The sequence below is a fragment of the Nerophis ophidion genome, linkage group LG06 (assembly GCF_033978795.1).
Source record: "Nerophis ophidion isolate RoL-2023_Sa linkage group LG06, RoL_Noph_v1.0, whole genome shotgun sequence".
NCBI lineage: Eukaryota > Metazoa > Chordata > Actinopteri > Syngnathiformes > Syngnathidae > Nerophis > Nerophis ophidion.
Genome location: NC_084616.1, coordinates 64,522,491 through 64,543,080, shown reverse-complemented (window position 1 = coordinate 64,543,080; position 20,590 = coordinate 64,522,491). Strand labels below are relative to the sequence as shown.

The 20,590-nt window shown below is 41.8% G+C and overlaps 1 protein-coding gene across 2 annotated transcripts in view; it reads left to right on the top strand.

The window, feature by feature from the left end:
• Positions 1-20,590, top strand: part of cacnb3a (calcium channel, voltage-dependent, beta 3a) — a 70,531-nt gene that overhangs the window by 34,172 nt on the left and 15,769 nt on the right. For both annotated transcript variants that reach the window (XM_061904587.1, XM_061904588.1), the window contains exons 3-12: positions 1-119; positions 7,011-7,133; positions 7,199-7,314; positions 7,615-7,694; positions 7,786-7,805; positions 7,937-8,014; positions 11,155-11,213; positions 11,296-11,396; positions 11,482-11,633; positions 11,702-11,797. The exon at positions 1-119 is cut by the window's left edge and continues 1 nt beyond it. In XM_061904587.1, coding sequence (XP_061760571.1) covers positions 1-119; positions 7,011-7,133; positions 7,199-7,314; positions 7,615-7,694; positions 7,786-7,805; positions 7,937-8,014; positions 11,155-11,213; positions 11,296-11,396; positions 11,482-11,633; positions 11,702-11,797 — 944 coding nt within the window. The remainder of the gene's footprint in view (positions 120-7,010; positions 7,134-7,198; positions 7,315-7,614; positions 7,695-7,785; positions 7,806-7,936; positions 8,015-11,154; positions 11,214-11,295; positions 11,397-11,481; positions 11,634-11,701; positions 11,798-20,590) is intronic.

Sequence of the window (20,590 nt, the reverse complement as noted above, 5' to 3'; positions counted from 1 at the left end):
GGTCAGCTGATTCCTACACCAGTAGACCGTCGGATTCCGACCTGTCAGCAGAGGAGGACCGCGAGGCGTATCGGCGTGAAGCCGAGCGCCAGGCACAACTTCAGCTTGACAGAGCGAAGGTAAGTCCTCTAGTGATTTCTAAACCCACATTCTACGTCACTTCATTGTGCAATTTTATATAATCAAATTAAATATACACATCATACATATATATATGTGTGTGTGTATATATATATATATATATATATATATATATATATATACATAAATATATGTGTGTGTGTATATATATATATATATATATATATATATATATACATATATATATATGTATTCAATTGAATATAAGTTGAAAATGATTCACAAATGATTGTATTCTATACATACATATATATATATATATATACATATACATATATATATATATATATATATATATATATATACTGTATATATATATATATATATGTGTGTGTGTGTGTGTTTGTACGTATGTATATATAGATGTATATAGAATACAATAATTTGCAAATCCTTTTCAATTTACATTCAAATGATTAGACTGCGAAGACAATATATTTAATGTTCGAACTGAGATGTGTATATTTTTTGTGTGCAAATAACCATGATCTTAGAATATAATGGCAGCAACGCATTGCAAAAAGTTTTGCACAGGGGCATTTTTACCTCTGTGTTACATGGCCTTTCCTTTTAACAACTCAGTAAACGTTAGGGAACTGAGGAGACCAATTTTTTTAAGCTTTTCAGGTGGAATTCTTTCCCATTCTTGCTTGATGTACAGCTTAGGTTGTTCAACTGTCAGGGGTCTCCGTTGTGGTATTTTAGGCTTCATAATGCACCACACATTTTCAATGGGAGACAGGTCTGGACTACAGTCACGCCAGTCTAGTATCAGTCCATCTAAAGGAGCTTGGGCCCAGATATCTATTTATCAATCAATCAATCAATCAATGTTTATTTATATAGCCCTAAATCCCCAGTGTCTCAAAGGGCTGCACAAACCACAACACAAACCACAACGACATTGTCAGTAGACCCCACATAAGGGCAAGGAAAACTCAGACCAGTGGGACGTCGGTGACAGTGACATAGGTGACTATGAGAAATCTTGGACAGGACCGCATATGTGGGCAACCCCCACTCCCCCAGGGGACCGAAAGCAATGGATGTCGAGTGGGTCTAACATGATACTGTGAAAGTTCAATCCATAGTGGATCCAACACAGCCGTGAGAGTCCAATCCAAAGTTGATCCAACACAGTAGCGAGAGTCCCGTCCATAGTGGAGCCAGCAGGAAACCATCCCAAGCGGAGGCGGATCAGCAGCGCAGAGATGTTCCCAGCCGATACACAGGCGAGCGGTCCATCCTGGGTCCCGACTCTGAACGAGTGGTCCATCCTGGGTCCCGACTCTGGACAGCCAGTACTTCATCCATGGCCACCGGACCGGACCCCCTCCACAAGGGAGAGTGGGACAGAGGAGAAAAAGAAAAGAAACGGCAGATCAACTGGTTTAAAAAGGGGGTCTATTTAAAGGCTAGAGTATACAAATGAGTTTTAAGGTGAGACTTAAATGCTTCAACTGAGGTAGCATCTCTAACTGTTACCGGGAGGGCATTCCAGAGTACTGGAGCCAGAATGGAAAACGCTCTATAGTCCGCAGGGCTATATAAATAAACATTGATTGATTGATTGATTGATTGAATATACTGTACCACCCAAAAGAAATCACGCAAATTATGACGGTATTTTATAACCAAACTTTTGATGACAAACAACACAATTCCAACAGGTTTAACCCAGTGCAAAAAATGTTGTTTTTAAGAGTCCGTGCTTCCTCAGACACACAACACATCCTCATTCTCCACCAATCACCTTTCAGGCACGGACGGTATGTTTGTGATCATGAGAAAAATTCTAACCAAATCAAAACCACACAAACAGAAAACATTACCACCTGCAGGTCGTAACAGTATGAATGGATATATATATAAATAAAACCTATTATTTGCGCACTATTGACCTGTGATTCAACGAAAACTCGACCACAGAAAAACAGACTTTGATTACTGAAAACCGCGCTGCAGAAACCGCATGTAAACAAGACACACGCCGTTGTCTGGAGCGTAGTCATCATGTCTGTGATGTGGACGTAATTTTAATACATCCCAGATATACCCGCGGACAGCCATCCACAAAATGTGCAAATATTAAGAGCACAGTGGTGGCTTTTAAGGAGAAAACCTCCAACTGTAGCAGCAACGCCAAGCAAGTGTGACGTCAAGCTTGCTCCAGCTCTCGCTTTTCGTCGGGGACATCGAGGGACAGAAGAAGAGTCTATAAAAACGGGTACAGTCTATAATCACACCAGAAAAATACTTGTTCGTCGTTTTTAAATATAAACTCATTAAATAGGGGACGGCGTGGCGCAGTGGGAGAGTGGCCGTGCGCAACCCGAGGGTCACTGGTTCAAATCCCACCTAGAACCAACCTCGTCACGTCCGTTGTGTCCTGAGCAAGACACTTCACCCTTGCTCCTGATGGTTGCTGGTTGGCGCCTTGCATGGCAGCTCCCTCCATCAGTGTGTGAATGTGTGTGTGAATGGGTAAATGTGGAAGTAGTGTCAAAGCGCTTTGAGTACCTTGAAGGTAGAAAAGCGCTATACAAGTACAACCCATTTATTTATTTATTTAAATGACTGCAATGGCCGTTTACATCCTCCACACTGACTGGGCAGGGAATTCTCTACAGCCGACCTCAACCGGAACAGCCACACCTGTCATCCTTTCTCCCTACATTCGTGCAACAGGTCTTGACATATGGCAGTCTTTCTTTCAAAGGCCTGTTCACACTCCCCTTTAGTGGAACTGTACCGTGCCCTTTTCCTGGCACCCGGAGAAACCAGGTATTCCACCTTTCTGGTGTCAATGTCCCCATTCTCTGTCATTTCTAAGGTCATCCTCTTGGCCAGCACAGAAAAGAATGCTTTGGCTTCCACACCAAGTAGTGAGATTGTTCTGAACTGTTCAATATTTGTAGAGTTATCTTCCTTTGGTATGAAGCAGCCCTCAGCCTTTTCCAGTATGATTGAACGACACCCTTTTCCCACACTCTCTGAAACACCTTCCACTGCGTGCGCAAGAGTTTTGGCCATTTGTTATTTACCTTGTAGGGAATACCTCCCGGGCCGGGGTAGATCCTGTTCTGGCCTTCATCACCACCTCCAGCACTTCCTTCAAGGATGGTTCACTGGGTGTTAAGCCCTTTTCCGGGCCTTTTCTGCCGTCGATGTTTGGGTTGGTGTTCAAGGCCCAGTTTCTGGAGTTGTCATTGTGAGTCTCCCTTAGAAACGCTGCTACAGGTCATCTTCTTTGCCGCTGATCAGCTTTTCAGATTTTGCTTCACCCATCAGTGATATAGTGAACCGGAAGGGGTTTTTAGTGAATTGTGATTTTTTTGTTATCTCGATCCTTCTTCGTCTTTCGAGTGCTTTCAACTCTTCTAAGTCTGCAGAGGCCCCGGGGTCTCACTGCCTCTATTTTCGTCATCTGGAGCTCTTTTGAATTGCTTTGTAAGCGTCCTAATTTTTCCCAACAAACAGTGGATTTCCCTTTCTCTTCTACTTGGTTGGTGTGCAGACTTGTTGGTAACTTTTTTCTCTTCAGTTCCATAATGCTCTATTGCCAGGTTTTAGGTTATTATTCTATGAGTGTTAATTTTCTGATCTGTTTTCCTTACTTCTAGGACTTTGTTGAGATCTTGGTCTAGCTGGTTCATTCTTTGTTGTCACTCATTTTAGGCCATTGTATTCGTTCTCTTGCAGGGTGGAGTTAGCTTTGTGGGGTGCCATCAGGTGGTTCCCTTCGATTGTTTTGAGGTGACACAGGTGCTAAGAGATGTTCAGTACTGTGGGGTGCTTCCTGTCTGGAGTTCTCTTGTATCTCACCAGGTGCTACTTTGCGCTGCACCTGTAAACTGTCTTTACCACAGTTGGTTCTGCTTTGGTGTATCTTAAGCCCTTGTGTGTTCTTGCAGGTCTTTCCGCAGTGACACCTTACTTCTAATGCCTCTTCAGTCAATGTTGCTTGGATGAGCCGTCTCTTTTTTGAAAATTAATTCTTAGTCGTTATTGTTACATCCGTCCTGTTGAGTCTCTCATCCTCCCCCCTTTTCAGGAGACTCTGGGGACATTGCTCTGTGTTACTTTCTATAGCTTGAGTTGGTTTCCTGTTGTGAGTGCTGTGCTAAAGTTTGCTAACCTCATACACCCCCGCCAGTCTTTCCCGGAGGTCACCAGTCTTTCCAGGGTTACCAAACTTTCACAGTTGCACTTCAGACTTTCCTGAGAGTCACTGGTTGACCAGAGTTCAATCCAGCACATCACCCCTGTTCTGCAGCAACTCCACTGGCTACCCATCAAACATGGAATTCACTTTAAAATAATTATCCTCACTTTCAAAGCCATCCATAACCTCTCTCCATCATATCTCTCTGACCTGATCCATGTCGCCACGCCCTCACGTTCCCTAAGATACTCTTCATCCATCCATCTCACTGTCCCCTTATTTAAACTGTCCACCATGGGTGCCCGAGCTTTCAGCCGCTCTGCCCCACATATTTGGAACTCATTACCACCAGACCTTCGCAACTTGGACTCCTTATCCCTCTTCAAGTCAAGACTCAAAACACACCTATTCCGGACTGCTTATTCTTTGTAATCATCCTATCTTATCTATCTTTGTTGTTATTATTATTGTTTTCATCCAATTAGATTTTATTGTTTTGATTTTGTACGGTGTCCTTAAGTGCCCAGAAAGGCGCCTTATAAATAAAATGTATTATTATTATTATTATTATTATTACTACAAGTACATCCAAAGATGCTTCTCCTTCATTCACATTAAGTGAATGAAGCCTTGGCCAGGGGTAATTGATGTCGTCAGGCAGTACCTAACTTTCACTGGGTGTTTCGAACCTTAACGCTACACCCTTCCAATGGCGGACCTGCAGTGGTGGCCAAGTCACTGCCCATCTTCTCCCCCTGGCCTCCAGCTAAACTCCTCCCTCTTATTACATTACAAACAAGAAAGAGGCGCTCTCTGCTGTCTCCCCGATCCTCCGCACAGTTGTCTTTCTTGTTTTACCCGTGACTCCAATGGCTGTTAGCATCCTCCACACTGACTGGGCAGGGAATCCTCTACAGTCGACCTCAACTTGTGAACAGCCACACCTGCCATCCTTGCTCCCTACATTCGTACAACAGGTATTGATATTTGCCACTCTTTCCTTCAATGGCCTGTTCACACCCTTCTTCCCATGGAACTGTAAATTCTGTTAGGATTATCTGAATTATTGTATTTATTTTACGGAGTAGACCCATTTTTTAATTTGCTTCAGCAACTACTTATTTAATTGTTGTTGTTTTGCATTGTATGTCTTGTTTGTGTGTAGCCACATTAAATCATTGTGTTACTAAATGTATTAATGTAATAGTCATATTGACACATTTAAGGTTTGATGTAGGGCTGGGCGATATATCGATATATCGCGGGTTAGTCTCAGTGCGATATAGAAAATGACTATATTGTGATATCAGAGTATACGTTCTCACACAGTTTTTTTAGCTGCGGGAATTACACTACAGGGTTTTATTACTCCTTGTGTCTCCTTCTCAAAGACAGCAAACACACTTTCTCACATATGTCACGTCATACGTCACATACGTATACGCCCTCGGGGAGCAGAGAGGTAGCTGCATGGGTAACGTTAGCTGTGATGCTAGCGTAGCCAAGCGAGTGGTAATACGAGAGAAAGAAGGTGCTAATCTGGTAACAAATGAAGGAATAATTAATTCCTAAGAAAAACAGCAGGGGGTCTGTCGTCTGGCGGTGGTTTGACTTCAAGTGGGAATATGTCGAATAGACAACTTTAATTTGTCAAGTGTAGGGCAGAAGGGTTGCTATCACAAGTAGCATTACTGCTAATATGTAGCATAATTTGAAAAGTCACCTGCTAGAGAATGAAGAGTGTTTACTCCGCATGTCAACATCTCCATTCGGTGCCACATGTCCACATCTCCATTCGGTGCCACATGTCCACACCATCAAAATGCCGAGGCAAACATTTCCAGATCAACACCGTATGAAAAAACAGTCAACATCAAAAGGAGATAATGTCTGCAGTAAACTACCACATAGTGAAGGACATACACTAATTTATTTCCTATTATGCAGCTCATTTTCATTTGACACTTATTGAAATATCTTCCGTGACATCATGCACAAAAGTGCACTTTATTTGTTTTAAACTATTGTAGTGGCATCCTGTAAAAAAAAGTGCACTTTAATTTAGTGTTGTTTCGATATGTCATCTTAGTGACATCATGCACAAAAGTGCACTAACAGCTTGTTTTGAAATGTCTCTGAAAATCTTGCACTTTCTGTTTTGGAAATGACATGAATGTTTGTGCCACTGCTTAATAAACTGTTTAATAAATAAAGTTTTGGTTTATTGACTTAGTTGTGATTTCCTTCTCTGCATGAAAGTTTAAAATGAGCATATATTATTGCAGTATAATAAGAATGTTTGAATGTAGACACATAGAATCATCATACTGGTGTGATTATATGTATCAAGTGTTCATTCAAGGCTAAGGCATAATATCGCAATATGGCGTAAAAATATTGAGATATTAAAAAAAGGCCATATTTCCCAGCCCTAGTTTGATGACAAAAGTTTGACCATCTATCCATTCTTTTTCTACTGCTTGACCCTCTCAGGGTCGCAGGGAGCTGGGATCAATCCCAGCTGCACTTCTGATGGAGGAAGTTTATTTGAAAGCTAAACTAATTAAAGATCATTATCCTGGAACTGATTTGTTCTCGTTTCAAAGGTCCACTGTAATATTAAATAGCAGTTTTTAATAGTATGTCATGTCAATGTTTGGTGAAATTTACTCAGATTGGTGTTTTTCCAATTACTTTTTTCTAGTCCAAGCCTGTGGCGTTTGCAGTAAAGACAAATTTGAGTTACTGTGGAGCTCTGGATGAGGACTGCCCTGTCCAAGGAGCTGCGGTCAACTTTGATGCCAAAGACTTCCTTCACATCAAAGAAGTGAGTGACAGCAAGTTTCAACGACATGTGCTTGCGTGACGCTACAACTGTTGTGAATTTTCCAGAAGTACAATAATGACTGGTGGATTGGACGGCTGGTCAAAGAGGGAGCCGACATTGCCTTCATTCCTAGCCCGCTGAGACTGGAGGCAATGAGACTCAAACAGGAGCAGAAACAGAGGTACATTACTGTTTGCGTAGTGAAGCATAGGGGAAATAGTGCAGTGATCAAATGAATACAATAGAGTCAAAGAATCAAACTTAAATTTTCTTACTATACATACATACATACATACAATATATACAAAATTATGAATTGCACAGTAAAGAAAGCCACGATGGCATGTAACGTCTTGTATCATAAACAAAGGAAATGAGTACACATAGATCGGGCAAACTATTCCGGAATAAATGTGCAAAAGTACTTTTGTGATATCTGTGGTTATGTAACAATAATACTGTGCTTTATCATGCGTTGCAGGAAAACTGGGGGCAACTCCTCCAGTTTGGGAGACATGGTGACTGGGAGCTGGAGGACCACGCCGCCATCTTCAGGTGAAGGTAAGTACTACACATGCATCCTGGTTAAAGACCGCTGTCTGGACTTTTAAATACAACCTAAATTAATTGTATTACTTTTTATTTTTAAAAGCTAAACTGAAGCAAAAACAGGTAGGTTTGTTAATTATTTTCATATCCAGTCATTGTCTTTTTTGCGTTGCATTTGCTCATCCTTTCTTCACCACACCCTCTCTGGTGTTTTCATCACTCTGACCCCTTTGTCTTCCCCTTTGTTTTAACAGGAACATGTCCCTCCATATGACGTGGTGCCCTCCATGAGACCGGTGGTCCTTGTGGGACCATCACTGAAGGGCTATGAGGTTCGCCTCGCTACATTTTTACTTATGACAAATGGAATAATTTCTTGAACTAAAGAAGACATACGATGGTGTTAATCTATATTGAAAATACTTTCTGTGGTCTACATAATATGTATTGGATATGCTTTTGGTGTAAATTATGCCTACATTTTGCTCCACAGTCACTTTTATAACCTGCTTTTTGAGTTTGTTTGCAAGATGTTGATTTTTGGAAGCTATTCATTCCCAGATTACAAATGAAACCACATCCCACCTTCCTCAACAAAAGTATCATAATTTTTTAATTTTGAAAATGTACACAGTTATATACACATATATATGTATGTATGTATATATATATATATTTTTTTTTTAGGGGTGTGGTAAAAAATCAATTCAAATACGAATCGCGATTCTCACGTTGTGCGATTCAGAATCGATTCTCTTTTTTTTTTTTTTGAATCGATTTTTTTCAAATATTTTACAAAAAAAAAATTTTTTTTAGTCAATCCAACAAAACAATACACAGCAATACCATAACAATGCAATCTAAATCCAAAACCAAACCCAGCAACACTCAGAACTGCAATAAACAGAGCAATTGAGAAGAGACACAAACACGACACAGAACAAACCAAAAGTAGTGAAACAAAAATGAATATTATCAACAACAGTATCAATATTAGTTATAATTTCAGCATAGCAGTGATTAAAAATCCGTCATTGACATTATCATTAGACATTTTTAAATATTTAAAAAAAGAACAATAGTGTCACAGTGGCTTACACTTGCATCGCATCTCATAAGCTTGACAACACATTGTGTCCAATATTTTCACAAAGATAAAATAAGTCGATTTTTGGTTCGTTTAATAGTTAAAACAAATTTACATTATTGCAATCAGTTGATAAAACATTGTCCTTTATAATTATAAAAGCTTTTTTTAAAAATGTACTTCTCCACTTGCATGTCAACAGACTGGGGTAGATCCTGCTGGAATCCTATGTATTGAATAATCGTTTTGAATCGGAAAAATATCGTTTTTGAATCGAGAATCGGGTTGAATCGAAAAAAAATCGATATATTATCGAATCGTGACCCCAAGAATCGATATTGAATTGAATCGTGGGACACCTAAAGATTCAGAGCCCTAATATATATATATATCCATTCATCCATTTTCTACCGCTTATTCCCTTTCGGGGTCGCGGGGGGCGCTGGCGCCTATCTCAGCTACAATCGGGCGGAAGGCAGGGTACACCCTGGACAAGTCGCCACCTCATCGCAGGGCCAACACAGATAGACAGACAACATTCACACTCACATTCACACACTAGGGCCAATTTAGTGTTGCCAATCAACCTATCCCCAGGTGCATGTCTTTGGAAGTGGGAGGAAGCCGGAGTACCCGGAGGGAACCCACGCATTCACGGGGAGAACATGCAAACTCCACACAGAAATATCCAGAGCCTGGATTTGAACCCAGGACTGCAGGAACTTCGTATTGTGAGGCAGACGCACTAACCCCTCTGCCACCGTGAAGCCCATATATATATATATATATATATATATATATATATATATATACACACAAATGGATATATGTGTGTGTGTGTCTGTGTGCGTGTATATATATGTATATCATGAAGTCGTCATTGCTTGAAATATATATTCACCCGGTCACAACATAAGGTGCACCTATATTCTCTTAAAAGTGCAATAAAAAGCATGTCACATTTCTGTGTCATTATCGGCACACCACGATTATATGAAAATAGTACGTCATCCATCATTTTCTTTGAAGATTCCTCAAACCAAGTTTTGACATTGCAAAGTTGTTGTCTTTTTTTGTCGAAGTTTAGCGACTAATCCAGGCGTGTCCAAAGTGCGGCCCGAGGGCCATTTGTGGCCCCCCAGCTAATTTGTTAATGGCCCCCGGCTCATTCTAAAAATACTATAATAAAAATGTAAAACATAGAGTGTAATAATAAAGTAAACAGTGACATGTAACAAGAAAAGGTTGCAGTGTTGACACTAATAACACAAAGCTGCCATGCGGACTGTTATTGACCTGCTGAAGGCTCCAATTACTTCACTGGAACAATTTCACTTTCAAATATTTTGGGGGGGATAATATTGCATATTTTGTGCGAAACAAAATTTTCTTTCACTAAAAGGGCATCAAAGAAACAAAAAAAGGATGAAAAATATTATAAAATCTTATAATCTATAGATCTACAGAAAAGTAAACAATATAAATATACATTTGGCTTATTTTCAACACTTATTCTTTGTTGTTGTTGTTATGAATTATTGACCTATTTAGGGTTCCATTTTTTTCCCGTCAAATATTCCACTTTGAAATGTTTTGGGGGAAAATGTTGCATAGTTTGTGTGTTTGAAATAAGGGTTTTGACATAAAGGCCATAAAAATAAAAAACAAAATAAAAAAAAATGTTATAACGACAGACAGACCTGAAGTTAATCTCGAGATTCAAGCGTTAAATGAAAAAAAAAAAAAAAGTATGACTTATTTCTAACATTTTTATGACTGAGACCCTTCCGGAGACCGGGGACCAAACTTAAGAACAGCCATAAATGTAAAAAACAACAATTATTGTATTGCTTTTAAAAAGAAAAATATCAAAATGGGCCCCGCATACTTTGATTTTTCAGTCTGCGGCCCCTCAGTGGAAAAAGTTTGGACACCCCTGGACTAATCCAATTTCAGGGGGTCCAAATGTCATGAACAAATAAACAGAAGTATTTATTTTATAGACATTGAGGAGGCGGCGAGTGTATCAAACTAGAAGGAATATACGGGAGCTCAAACGGCGGCAGTCTCAGCTGTGTGGGCTCATCAGAGGGGGAGAAGGCTTTCCGAGACAATATGTCTAATAATGCTCACATACGTACGTCAATCAATCTGAGATGTCCAAAATGGCTCACTGTTAGTAAATACTTTAAAAGCTCACGCCAAAATGCATAAAGCTTATGCTTAGATGCTTGGCATTGTTTAACAAGAGAATCCAATTTTCTATTAACATTTATAAGGCAGAATATACAAAAACTTATCACAAGTCCCCTTTTTAAAGACAACCATGGCATTTTGTCTGTTTGAATCCAAGTTAATTTCTTCTCCCTTTTTCCTTTCTCGCAGGTGACAGATATGATGCAGAAAGCTCTTTTTGACTTCCTGAAACACAGATTTGAGGGAAGGTCAGTAAACACGACAGAGTAGCCCTTCTGCCAGTAAAACATTTGATTGCATGTTTTTGCTTCTGTGACTGAAACTTTGCAGAATCTCAATCACCCGGGTCACTGCCGACCTGTCCCTAGCCAAGAGATCCGTCCTGAATAAAAGGCCAATAATGGAAAGGTCTAACACGCGATCCAGCTTAGGTAAAGATTGCATTAAGAATCAGCAGGTGCTTAACAGAACTAAAAGTATTGGACATGCAAAATACTGTACGTGTGGTCTGTGCAGCGGAGGTTCAAAGTGAGATCGAGAGAATATTTGAGCTCGCTAAAACCCTGCAGCTAGTGATTTTGGATGCGGACACCATCAACCATCCCGCTCAGCTGGCCAAAACCTCTCTGGCACCCATCATTGTCTATGTTAAAGTCTCCTCACCTAAGGTACAATCTATGATAACCAGCTTTTCTGCCTCTTTGTGGACATCTTGTGATAACCTCTAATCCCTCAGGTGCTTCAGAGGCTGATCAAGTCCAGGGGGAAGTCTCAGAGCAAACACCTGAATGTTCAGATGATGGCTGCAGACAAACTCTCTCAGTGTCCCCCGGTGAGTAGACCGTTTCAAATTTGTATTGACAATATTATTTAGCCCAGAAAAGGGCGGAGTGCCATCTCCGGGTTGGGGAGGAGATCTTGCCTCAAATGGAGGAGTTCAAGTACCTTGGAGTCTTGTTCACGAGTGAGGGAAGAGTGGATCGTGAGATCGACAGGCGGCTCGGTGCGGCGTCTTCAGTAATGCAGAAACTGTATCGATCCGTTGTGGTGAAGAAGGAGCTGAGCCGGAAGGCAAAGCTCTCAATTTACCGGTCGATCTACGTTCCCATCCTCACCTATGGTCATGACCGAAAGGACAAGATCACGGGTACAAGCGGCCGAAATGAGTTTCCTCCACCGTGTGGCGGGGCTCTCCCATTAGAGATAGGGTGAGAAGCTCTGTCATCCGGGCGGAGCTCAAAGTAAAGCCGCTGCTCCTCCACATCGAGAGGAGCCAGATGAGGCGGTTTGGGCATCTGGTCAGGATGCCACCCGAACGCCTCCCTAGGGCGGTGTTTTGGGCACGTCCGACCGGTAGGAGACCACGGGGAGGACCCAGGACACGTTGGGAAGACTATCTCTCCCGGCTGGCCAGGGAACACCCCTCGGGATCCCTCGGGAGGAGCTGGACGAAGTGGCTGGGGAGAGGAAAGTCTGGGCTTCCCTGCTTAGGCTGCTGCTCCGCGACCCGACCTCGGATAAGCGGAAGAAGTTGGATGGATGGATGGAATATTATTTAGCAATACGACCATCATTGATATTGGAGCTATATGCTCCTTGAAAAATTACAAGTCAATGTATTTGCTAAACGTCATGAAGCATATGTTCTAGTAAAAAAAATTCTCACATGTCAAATGACTCAATCCTACGAATAAAAACCTGCATGTGGGGGCGGCATGGGGTAGTGGGTAGAGCGGCCGTTTCAGAAACCTGAGGGTTGCAGGTCCAAAAATCGCTGCCGTTGTGTCCTTGGGCAGGACACTTTACCCTTTGCCCCCGGTGCTGCTCACACTGGTGAATGAATGATGAATGAACGATAGGTGGTGGTCGGAGGGGCCGTAGGCGCAAACTGGCAGCCACGCTTCCGTCAGTCTACCCCAGGGCAGCTGTGGCTACTGATGTAGCTTACCACCACCAGGTGTGAATGAATGATGGGTTCCCATTTCTCTGTGAGCGCTTTGAGTGTTGAGAAAAGTGCGATATAAATCTATTATTATTATTATTATTATTGTGCTCCATTACTTGTCACAATGATCGGTTGGAACTGATGTATAGTTGTAGCTGGCAGGTGAGGCCAAATGTACAAGGCAGGAAGGAGTTTACGAACAGTAGTTTTTTTTATTCACTTACAATAAAAGCAGGAATAACACGCAGGAAATGACAAGAAAAGCGAAAATACAAGCAAAACAAGAGAACCCTGGATTTCCACTGAATGCGTAACAACCGCCGAACGACATTGCCACCCGAGTCCAGGGATGCCCAGCATGTCCCTGCCTCAGCAGCGGGCTTTTTTCGTGTCTCCAGTTTCCACTGCTGTGGAATGCATTCCCAGAGTTTCTGTATTTGCCAGTTGCCAGACACATCCTGTCATCCATCCATCCATTTTCTATCGCTTATTCCCTTTTGGGGTCGCTGGTGCCTATCTAAGCTACAATCGGGCGGAATGCGGGTACACCCTGGACAAGTCGCCACCTCATCGCAGGGCCAACACAGATAGACAGACAACATTCACACTCACATTCACACACTAGGGCCAATTTTAGTGTTGCCAATCAACCTATCCCCAGGTGCATGTCTTTGGAAGTGGGAGGAAGCCGGAGTACCCGGAGGGAACCCACGCATCCACGGGGAGAACATGCAAACTCCACACAGAAAGATCCCAAGCCCGAAATTGAACCCTGACTACTCAGGACCTTCGTATTGTGAGGCAGACGCACTAACACCTCCTCCACCGTGAAGCCCGTGAAACATCCAGTCAAGTTAGCTAAAATCTGCTTGTGTTGGACTAGAAGTCATGCATGAACTATCTCGCTTAAATTCTCCGTCTTTAAAGCATATCATATTTTACACTTTGAAACATCTTAATGGGTAGCAATGGACATGAACTCCACTTGTTAAAAGGTTTTCACGTAATTGCACCTTGTTGACACAAGTGGAAGAAGACATTCTGAATGTCCAAAATTGAAAATTCATATACAGGCACAGCCCAGTCAGGCCTGTGTCTAACTCCAGCTGATACGAGGGCCAGGAAAGGAGCGTGTGTTTGTCTGGGCTACACAATAAACTGTCAGTGGTTCGCTTTACTCCTCTTATCATATTATTACGCGCGGATTCACCAAATCTCTTAAAATTTTGCACTATTTCGTTACACGACGGAGTCGCAATAGAACAGCGGTGGGGATTGCTAGACTGCAGATGGCGGCCCTATTCCGTGGTGACGACATTCAGCTGCTGTTAAAGCTCCAGTGGAAATCCGGGATTAGAAAAATAATGGTAACAAAAAGCCACAGCTTGTTGATCACAATGGAGGGTAAAGAGCTGCTGGGCGATCACAACAAATTAGTCATAAATACATAGAAACTACAAAAACATCCAACGACAAAGCAGGGGTAGACAACCTGTCAATTGCGATCGACCAGTTGATCTTTGGAACCCTGCCGATCGAACGCAAAATCATCCATCCATCCATCCATTTTCTACCGCTTATTCCCTTTCGGGGTCGCGGGGGGCGCTGGCGCCTATCTCAGCTACAATCGGGCGGAAGGCAGGGTACACCCTGGACAAGTCGCCACCTCATCGCAGGGCCAACACAGATAGACAGACAACATTCAAACTCACATTCACGCAAAATCAATTAGAGAAAAAAAAAAGTATATATTAATTTAACAGTGACATCCCCACCCGGGGCAGCACGGTGGAACAGAGGTTAGTGCATGTGCCTCCCAATACAAAGGTCCTGAGTTCTATCCTGGGCTCAGGATCTTTCTGTGTGGAGTTTGCATGTTCTCTGCGTGGGTTCCTTCCGGGTACTCCAGCTTCCTCCCACCTCCAAAGACATGCACCTGGGGATAGGTTGATTGGCAACACTAAATGGTCCCTAGTGTGTGAATGTGAGTGTGAATGTTGTCTGTCTATCTTTGTTGGCCCTGCGATGAGGTGGCGACTTGTCCAGGGTGTACTCCGCCTTCCGCCCGGGTGCAGCTAAGGTAGGCTCCAGCACCCCCAGCGACGCCAAAGGGGACAAGCGGTAGAAAATGGATGGATGGACATCCCCACCTGGAGAGTGACCAACAGGCACGCAAACCTCTTCCTCTTCAGCCGCACTTCCCGCTGCTCTCAACTCCCCCGCCCCCGAGTACCGCCGCACACTACCCGCTTGTCTTGCAAACGCACATGGAATGACGTGCACAAAAATCACCGAGCTGCAACAATGCATTAAGGCTGAATGTTGCAACGCATCGGAAAATTTTTTAGCATTCAACATCAAACAACTCTTCCTCAACCAAAACCATCATTGCTCTCAACACTTCACAAGAGAAAGGGAGTTGGGGGAGTGGCAGCTGAACGCTGGAGTAAAAAAAAAAAGGCGACTTTTGTCAACGAGCATGGGCTTGTGTAGTGGTTATTAGTTATCTATTTTACTAATTGTTTTTAATACTAATATTTGGTATCATACGGAAGCTGAGAAGCCAAATAATAGAGCAGTGGTTCTTAACCTGGGTTCCATCGAACCCTAGGGGTTTGGGGAGTCCGCCTCAGAGGGTCGGCGAAGCCAGTTAAGACACACCCGACGCATCCATACTTGCCAACCTTGAGACCTCCAAATTTGGGACGTGGGGGTTGAGGTGGAGGTGGGGCGGGCATAGTTGAGCTGTGCAGGGTTTGGTGGTAGCGGGGGTGTATATTGTAGATCCCAGAAGAGTTAGGGCTGCAAAGGATTGTGGGTATTTGTTACGTTATGTTACAGTGCGGATGGTCTCCCCAAATGTGTTTGTCATTCTTGTTCGGTGTGGGTTCACAGTGTGGTACGAATTTGTAACAGTGTTAAAGTTGTTTATACGGCCACCCTCACTGTGACCTGTATGGCTGTTGACCAAGTATGCCTCGCATTCCATTATGTGTGTGTAAAAACCACATAAATGATGTGAATGCGCTGACAAGCCGTTTGTATGGAGGAAAATCGGACGTGACGACAGGTTGTAGAGGACGCTAAAGGAGAATGGTTGCCCCGGGAGATTTTCGGGAGGGGCACTGGAATTCCGTATTCTCCCAGAAAAATCGGGAGGGTTGGCAAGTATGGACTCATCGTGTAAATAAAAACTTCTCCATATCGGCGTATCATTGATACGGCAACAGCAGAAGACACACTGATTTGCAGGTGTGTCATTTGTTGTGAGTTCATGCAAGGTTCATTTTGTACACCAGGAGAAAAAAAACCCATATAACTTTGTCTTGAATTTGAAAAAAAAACATTTTATTTTTCACAAAAGAAGGGTTCGGTGAATGCGCGTATCAAACTGGTGGGGTTCGGAACCTCCAACAAGGTTAAGAACCACTGTAATAGAGAATGTGAACATCGCTGCAAAGTACAGGTGTTGTGTTGATTTATATACAAAACTATACATTGACATGTGCTAAGACAGTAATATATGATAAAACAGGATGGCAGAGGGGTTAGTGCGTCTGCCTCACAGTACGAAGGTCCTGCAGTCCTGGGTTCAATCCCAGGCTCGGGATCTTTCTGTGTGGAGTTTGCATGTTCTCCCCGTGAAAGCGTGGGTTCCTTCCGGGTACTCCGGCTTCCTCCCACTTCCAAAGACATGCACCTGGGGATAGGTTGATTGGCAACACTAAAAAATTGGCCCTAGTGTGTGAATGTGAGTGTGAATGTTGTCTGTCTATCTGTGTTGGCCCTGCGATGAGATGACGACTTGTCCAGGGTGTACCTGCCTTCCACCCACTTGTAGCTGAGATAGGCGCCAGCACCCTCCGCGACCCCAAAAGGGAATAAGCGGTAGAAAATGGATGGATGGAAGATGGCAGCTAAAGGACTTCCCTATGTGTCCCCTCTTTATTACAGAGGAAAAACCCGCCAGGTGAACAGCTGATTTTACTACTTTCGGCGCCGATGTAAGACAGCCGTGTGACTCGCGTCCAATCTGACATAGGATGAACAAATATAGTACAGTACAAAGACTATAGTGGCCATAAACAGTTAGCTTCTACAGCAGGGGTGCCCAAAGTCTGGCACAGTGGCCATCTGTAGTCTGTGACTCCTTTGTCATGGGCCCTAGGTACCTTACACAAAACAAAAAAAAACACCAGCAATAATTAGGAAACCCGTAAGAAAAATAATGAGAAAAAGCCAAAATGTTGACATCAGCCAATAACAACAGCACAAAGCTTTGTCTTTAAAAAAAAACAAAATACACAATAAAATATGTTACATACATATGAATGTAACAGGGCTGGCAACGTTAACGCGTTCGCATGTGATTAATCTAAAAAATGTATTGGGTTATCTAGGGCTGCATATCTGTGGGTGTCCCACGATTCGATTCAATATCGATTCTTGGGGTCGCGATTCGAGAATATATCGATTTTTTTCGATTCAACGTGATTCTCGATTCAAAAACAATATTTTTCCGGTTCAAAATGATTCTGTATTCATTCGATCCATAGGATTTTAGCAGGATCTACCCCAGTCTGCTGAAATGCTAGCAGAGTAGTAGATTTTTTTTTTAAAAGCTTTCATATGGTTAATGGGTTGTACTTTTATAGCGCTTTTCTACCCATTTTTAAAGGAGCCCAAAGCGCTTTGACAGTATTTCCACATTCGCCCATTCAAACACACACACTAACGTTACAGTTATAAAGGACAATTTTTTATCAACTGATTGCAATAATGTAAATTAGTTTTAACTATTAAACAAACCAAAAATATGACTTATTTTATCTTTGTGAAAATATTGGACACAGTGTGTTGTCAAGCTTATGAGAGGCGATGCAAGTGTAAGCCACTGTGACACTATTGTTCTTTTTTTTTATTTTTTTAAATGTCTAATGATAGATTTTTAATCACTGCTATGCTGAAATTATAACTAATATTGATACTGTTGTTGATAATATTCACTTTTGTTTCACTACTTTTGGTTTGTTCTGTGTTGGGTTTGTCTCCTCTCAATTGCTCTGTTGATTGCAATCGGAGTGTTGCTGGGTCAGGTTTGGTTTTGGAATTGGATTGGATTGTTATGGTATTGCTGTGTCGTGGTTTGTTGGATTGATAAAAAAATAAATAAATAAAATAAAAAATAAAATAAAAAGATTTTTAAAAATGAGAATAGTTTCTGAAATCGCACAACGTATTCGAATCGATTTTTTCCCACACCCCCAGCGTTATCATAAATAGATAAGATTAATCGCAGTGTTTGTTTTGAATGCTAGAAGATGGCGCACAGGCAGTGGTGCAGTGATCATGTCACATGCCAGTTTGATAATATTAGATAAAACTAAAGTAATTATATGTATACGTCAATCAATAAAAGTCAATCAAATTTTATATATATATATATATATATATATATATATATATATATATATATATATATATATATATTAGGGTTGTATGGTATACCGTGTACCTCGACTTAAACAAGTTCAAAAACTTGTTTGGGTGTTGCCATTTAGTGGTAGATTGTACAGAATATGTACTGTACCACTAATAAAAGTTTCAATCAATCAAAAAAGAACCGGTACTAGTAAAGTACCGCGGTACTAACAAATGAAACGTGGTACTATTCTCCCTTTGAAAAATACTGTTTCCATTGTCGACAGAAAAGGGAGAATAGATGCATTTTGGCTTAAAAACTAACAATAAAGGTAAAGCTATAACACTGAAACACCGCTCACCATGAGTTGTTTTAAAAACATGGATAGCTCGCTTGCGGCTAACGTCCATCCGCAGTCGGCAGTGTTTTAGCTACTTTTAAATTACTGATCTTCGCGTCCATGGCGACAAATAAAGTAAGTTTGTTACGAGTATCATTTACTTTTTTTTCCATACGGTGATCTGGAAATGTTTGCCTCGGTATTTTGATGGTGTGGGCGTGTGGCACCGAACGGAGATGCTGACATCCGGAGTGGGCACTCTTCATTCTCTAGCAGGTGACTTTTCAAATGATGCTACATATTAGCAGTAATGCTACTTTTTGTAGCAACACTTTTGCCCCACACTTGACAATTTGCGGTTGTCTGTTCGACATATTCCCACTTGAAGCCAAACCACCGCCATTCTTGGGAATTCTTCCTTCATTCGCAACTTCTTTCTCTCGTATTACCACTCGCACAGCTCTGCTAGCATCACAGCTAAGGTTACCCATGCTGCTACCTCTCTGCTCCGTGAGGGCGTATACGTATGTGACGTATGTAAGAAGGAGAGAAGGGAAAGAGCGAGAAGAGCCTGTAATGTAATGCACGCAGCTAAAGGCAACTGTGTGAATACGTACACTCGAATATCACAATATAGTCATTTTCTATATCCCACAGAGACAAACCCACGATATATCGTGTATATCGATATATCACCCCACCCTACTTGTATGTCTCCCATTTTATAATTAATTGCTCCCACAGTTGATTTCTTCACTCCAAGCTGCTTACCTTGTTGTGTACGGAGGAGGGAAGGAGGCGACAACCAGGGCACAACTGCGGTTCACAAGGTTTATTTAAACCTTTGATGATTACATGGCGTGTGTATGCTACTCTAAGTGAGTGAGTATTGACTATGTGTAATATTAATAATAGTGATGGGTCCGGCAACACCGATGCATCTGTGCATGCGTAGAGCTCTTAGAGCGAAACCCTGTTTCGGATGCGCGTACCGCTCTTAGAAAGTCACGTGACCGATCAAGAGCTGTTTTGGTCACGTGACCGATACGTGAACTGTGTCGCACTGGCACCTGCGCGCCAACCTAGTTTATAAGGAAGCGCATCTGTCAACGAAATGCTGCTGCCAACAAAATCACCGCACTTCTGTCGTTGGTCATTTATCGTTGTCGGAGATCATTTCCACCATGTGGGAATATTTTGATCATATATCGGAAAAAAGGTATTTGTGTTCATTTCTTTGTCGTTTTAGCCTGTTCTCTCAAGGTTTCTAGCATTGTCACACCCATACAAACATCCTATTGCTTACATTAAAAAGGAGTGACAAACTATCTCCTCGGTTGCTCAGTTAGTAGAGGACTCTAGATGTTCATGCTGAGTTCTTTAGGGCGTTTGTTCAAATCCAGCTCAAACCCATTACCGTTTTACCATGAATTGATTAACGTAGACCCCGACTTAAACACGTTGAAAAACTTATTGGGGTGTTACCATTTAATGGTCAATTGTACGGAATATGTACTGAACTGTGCAATCTACTAATATCAACCAACAGTGTGGATTCAGAGCACATGTAAAAAAAAATTTAAGAAAAAAAATTCCAGTCCACAGGGTATCCTCATTCACAACACGTTCTCTTAGATTTCCATGTTATGATGCATGTGCATACCTTTTAGTGGTCATTTATACGGAATATGTACTGAACTGTGCAATCTACTAATAAAAGTTTCAATCAATCAAGTTCACATTATTTATTGACTGTATCTAAAAAATATAACATATTTTTATTCAAATGAAGATATGAATTAATCCTAAATGAAATATAATGATTTGGTTTATATTATTGTAGATACTAGGTAATAAAATCAGTGTCAGTTAAGTCGGTCCATAGGTTGCCTGTAGGGATTTTTAATGTCCAGCAGAT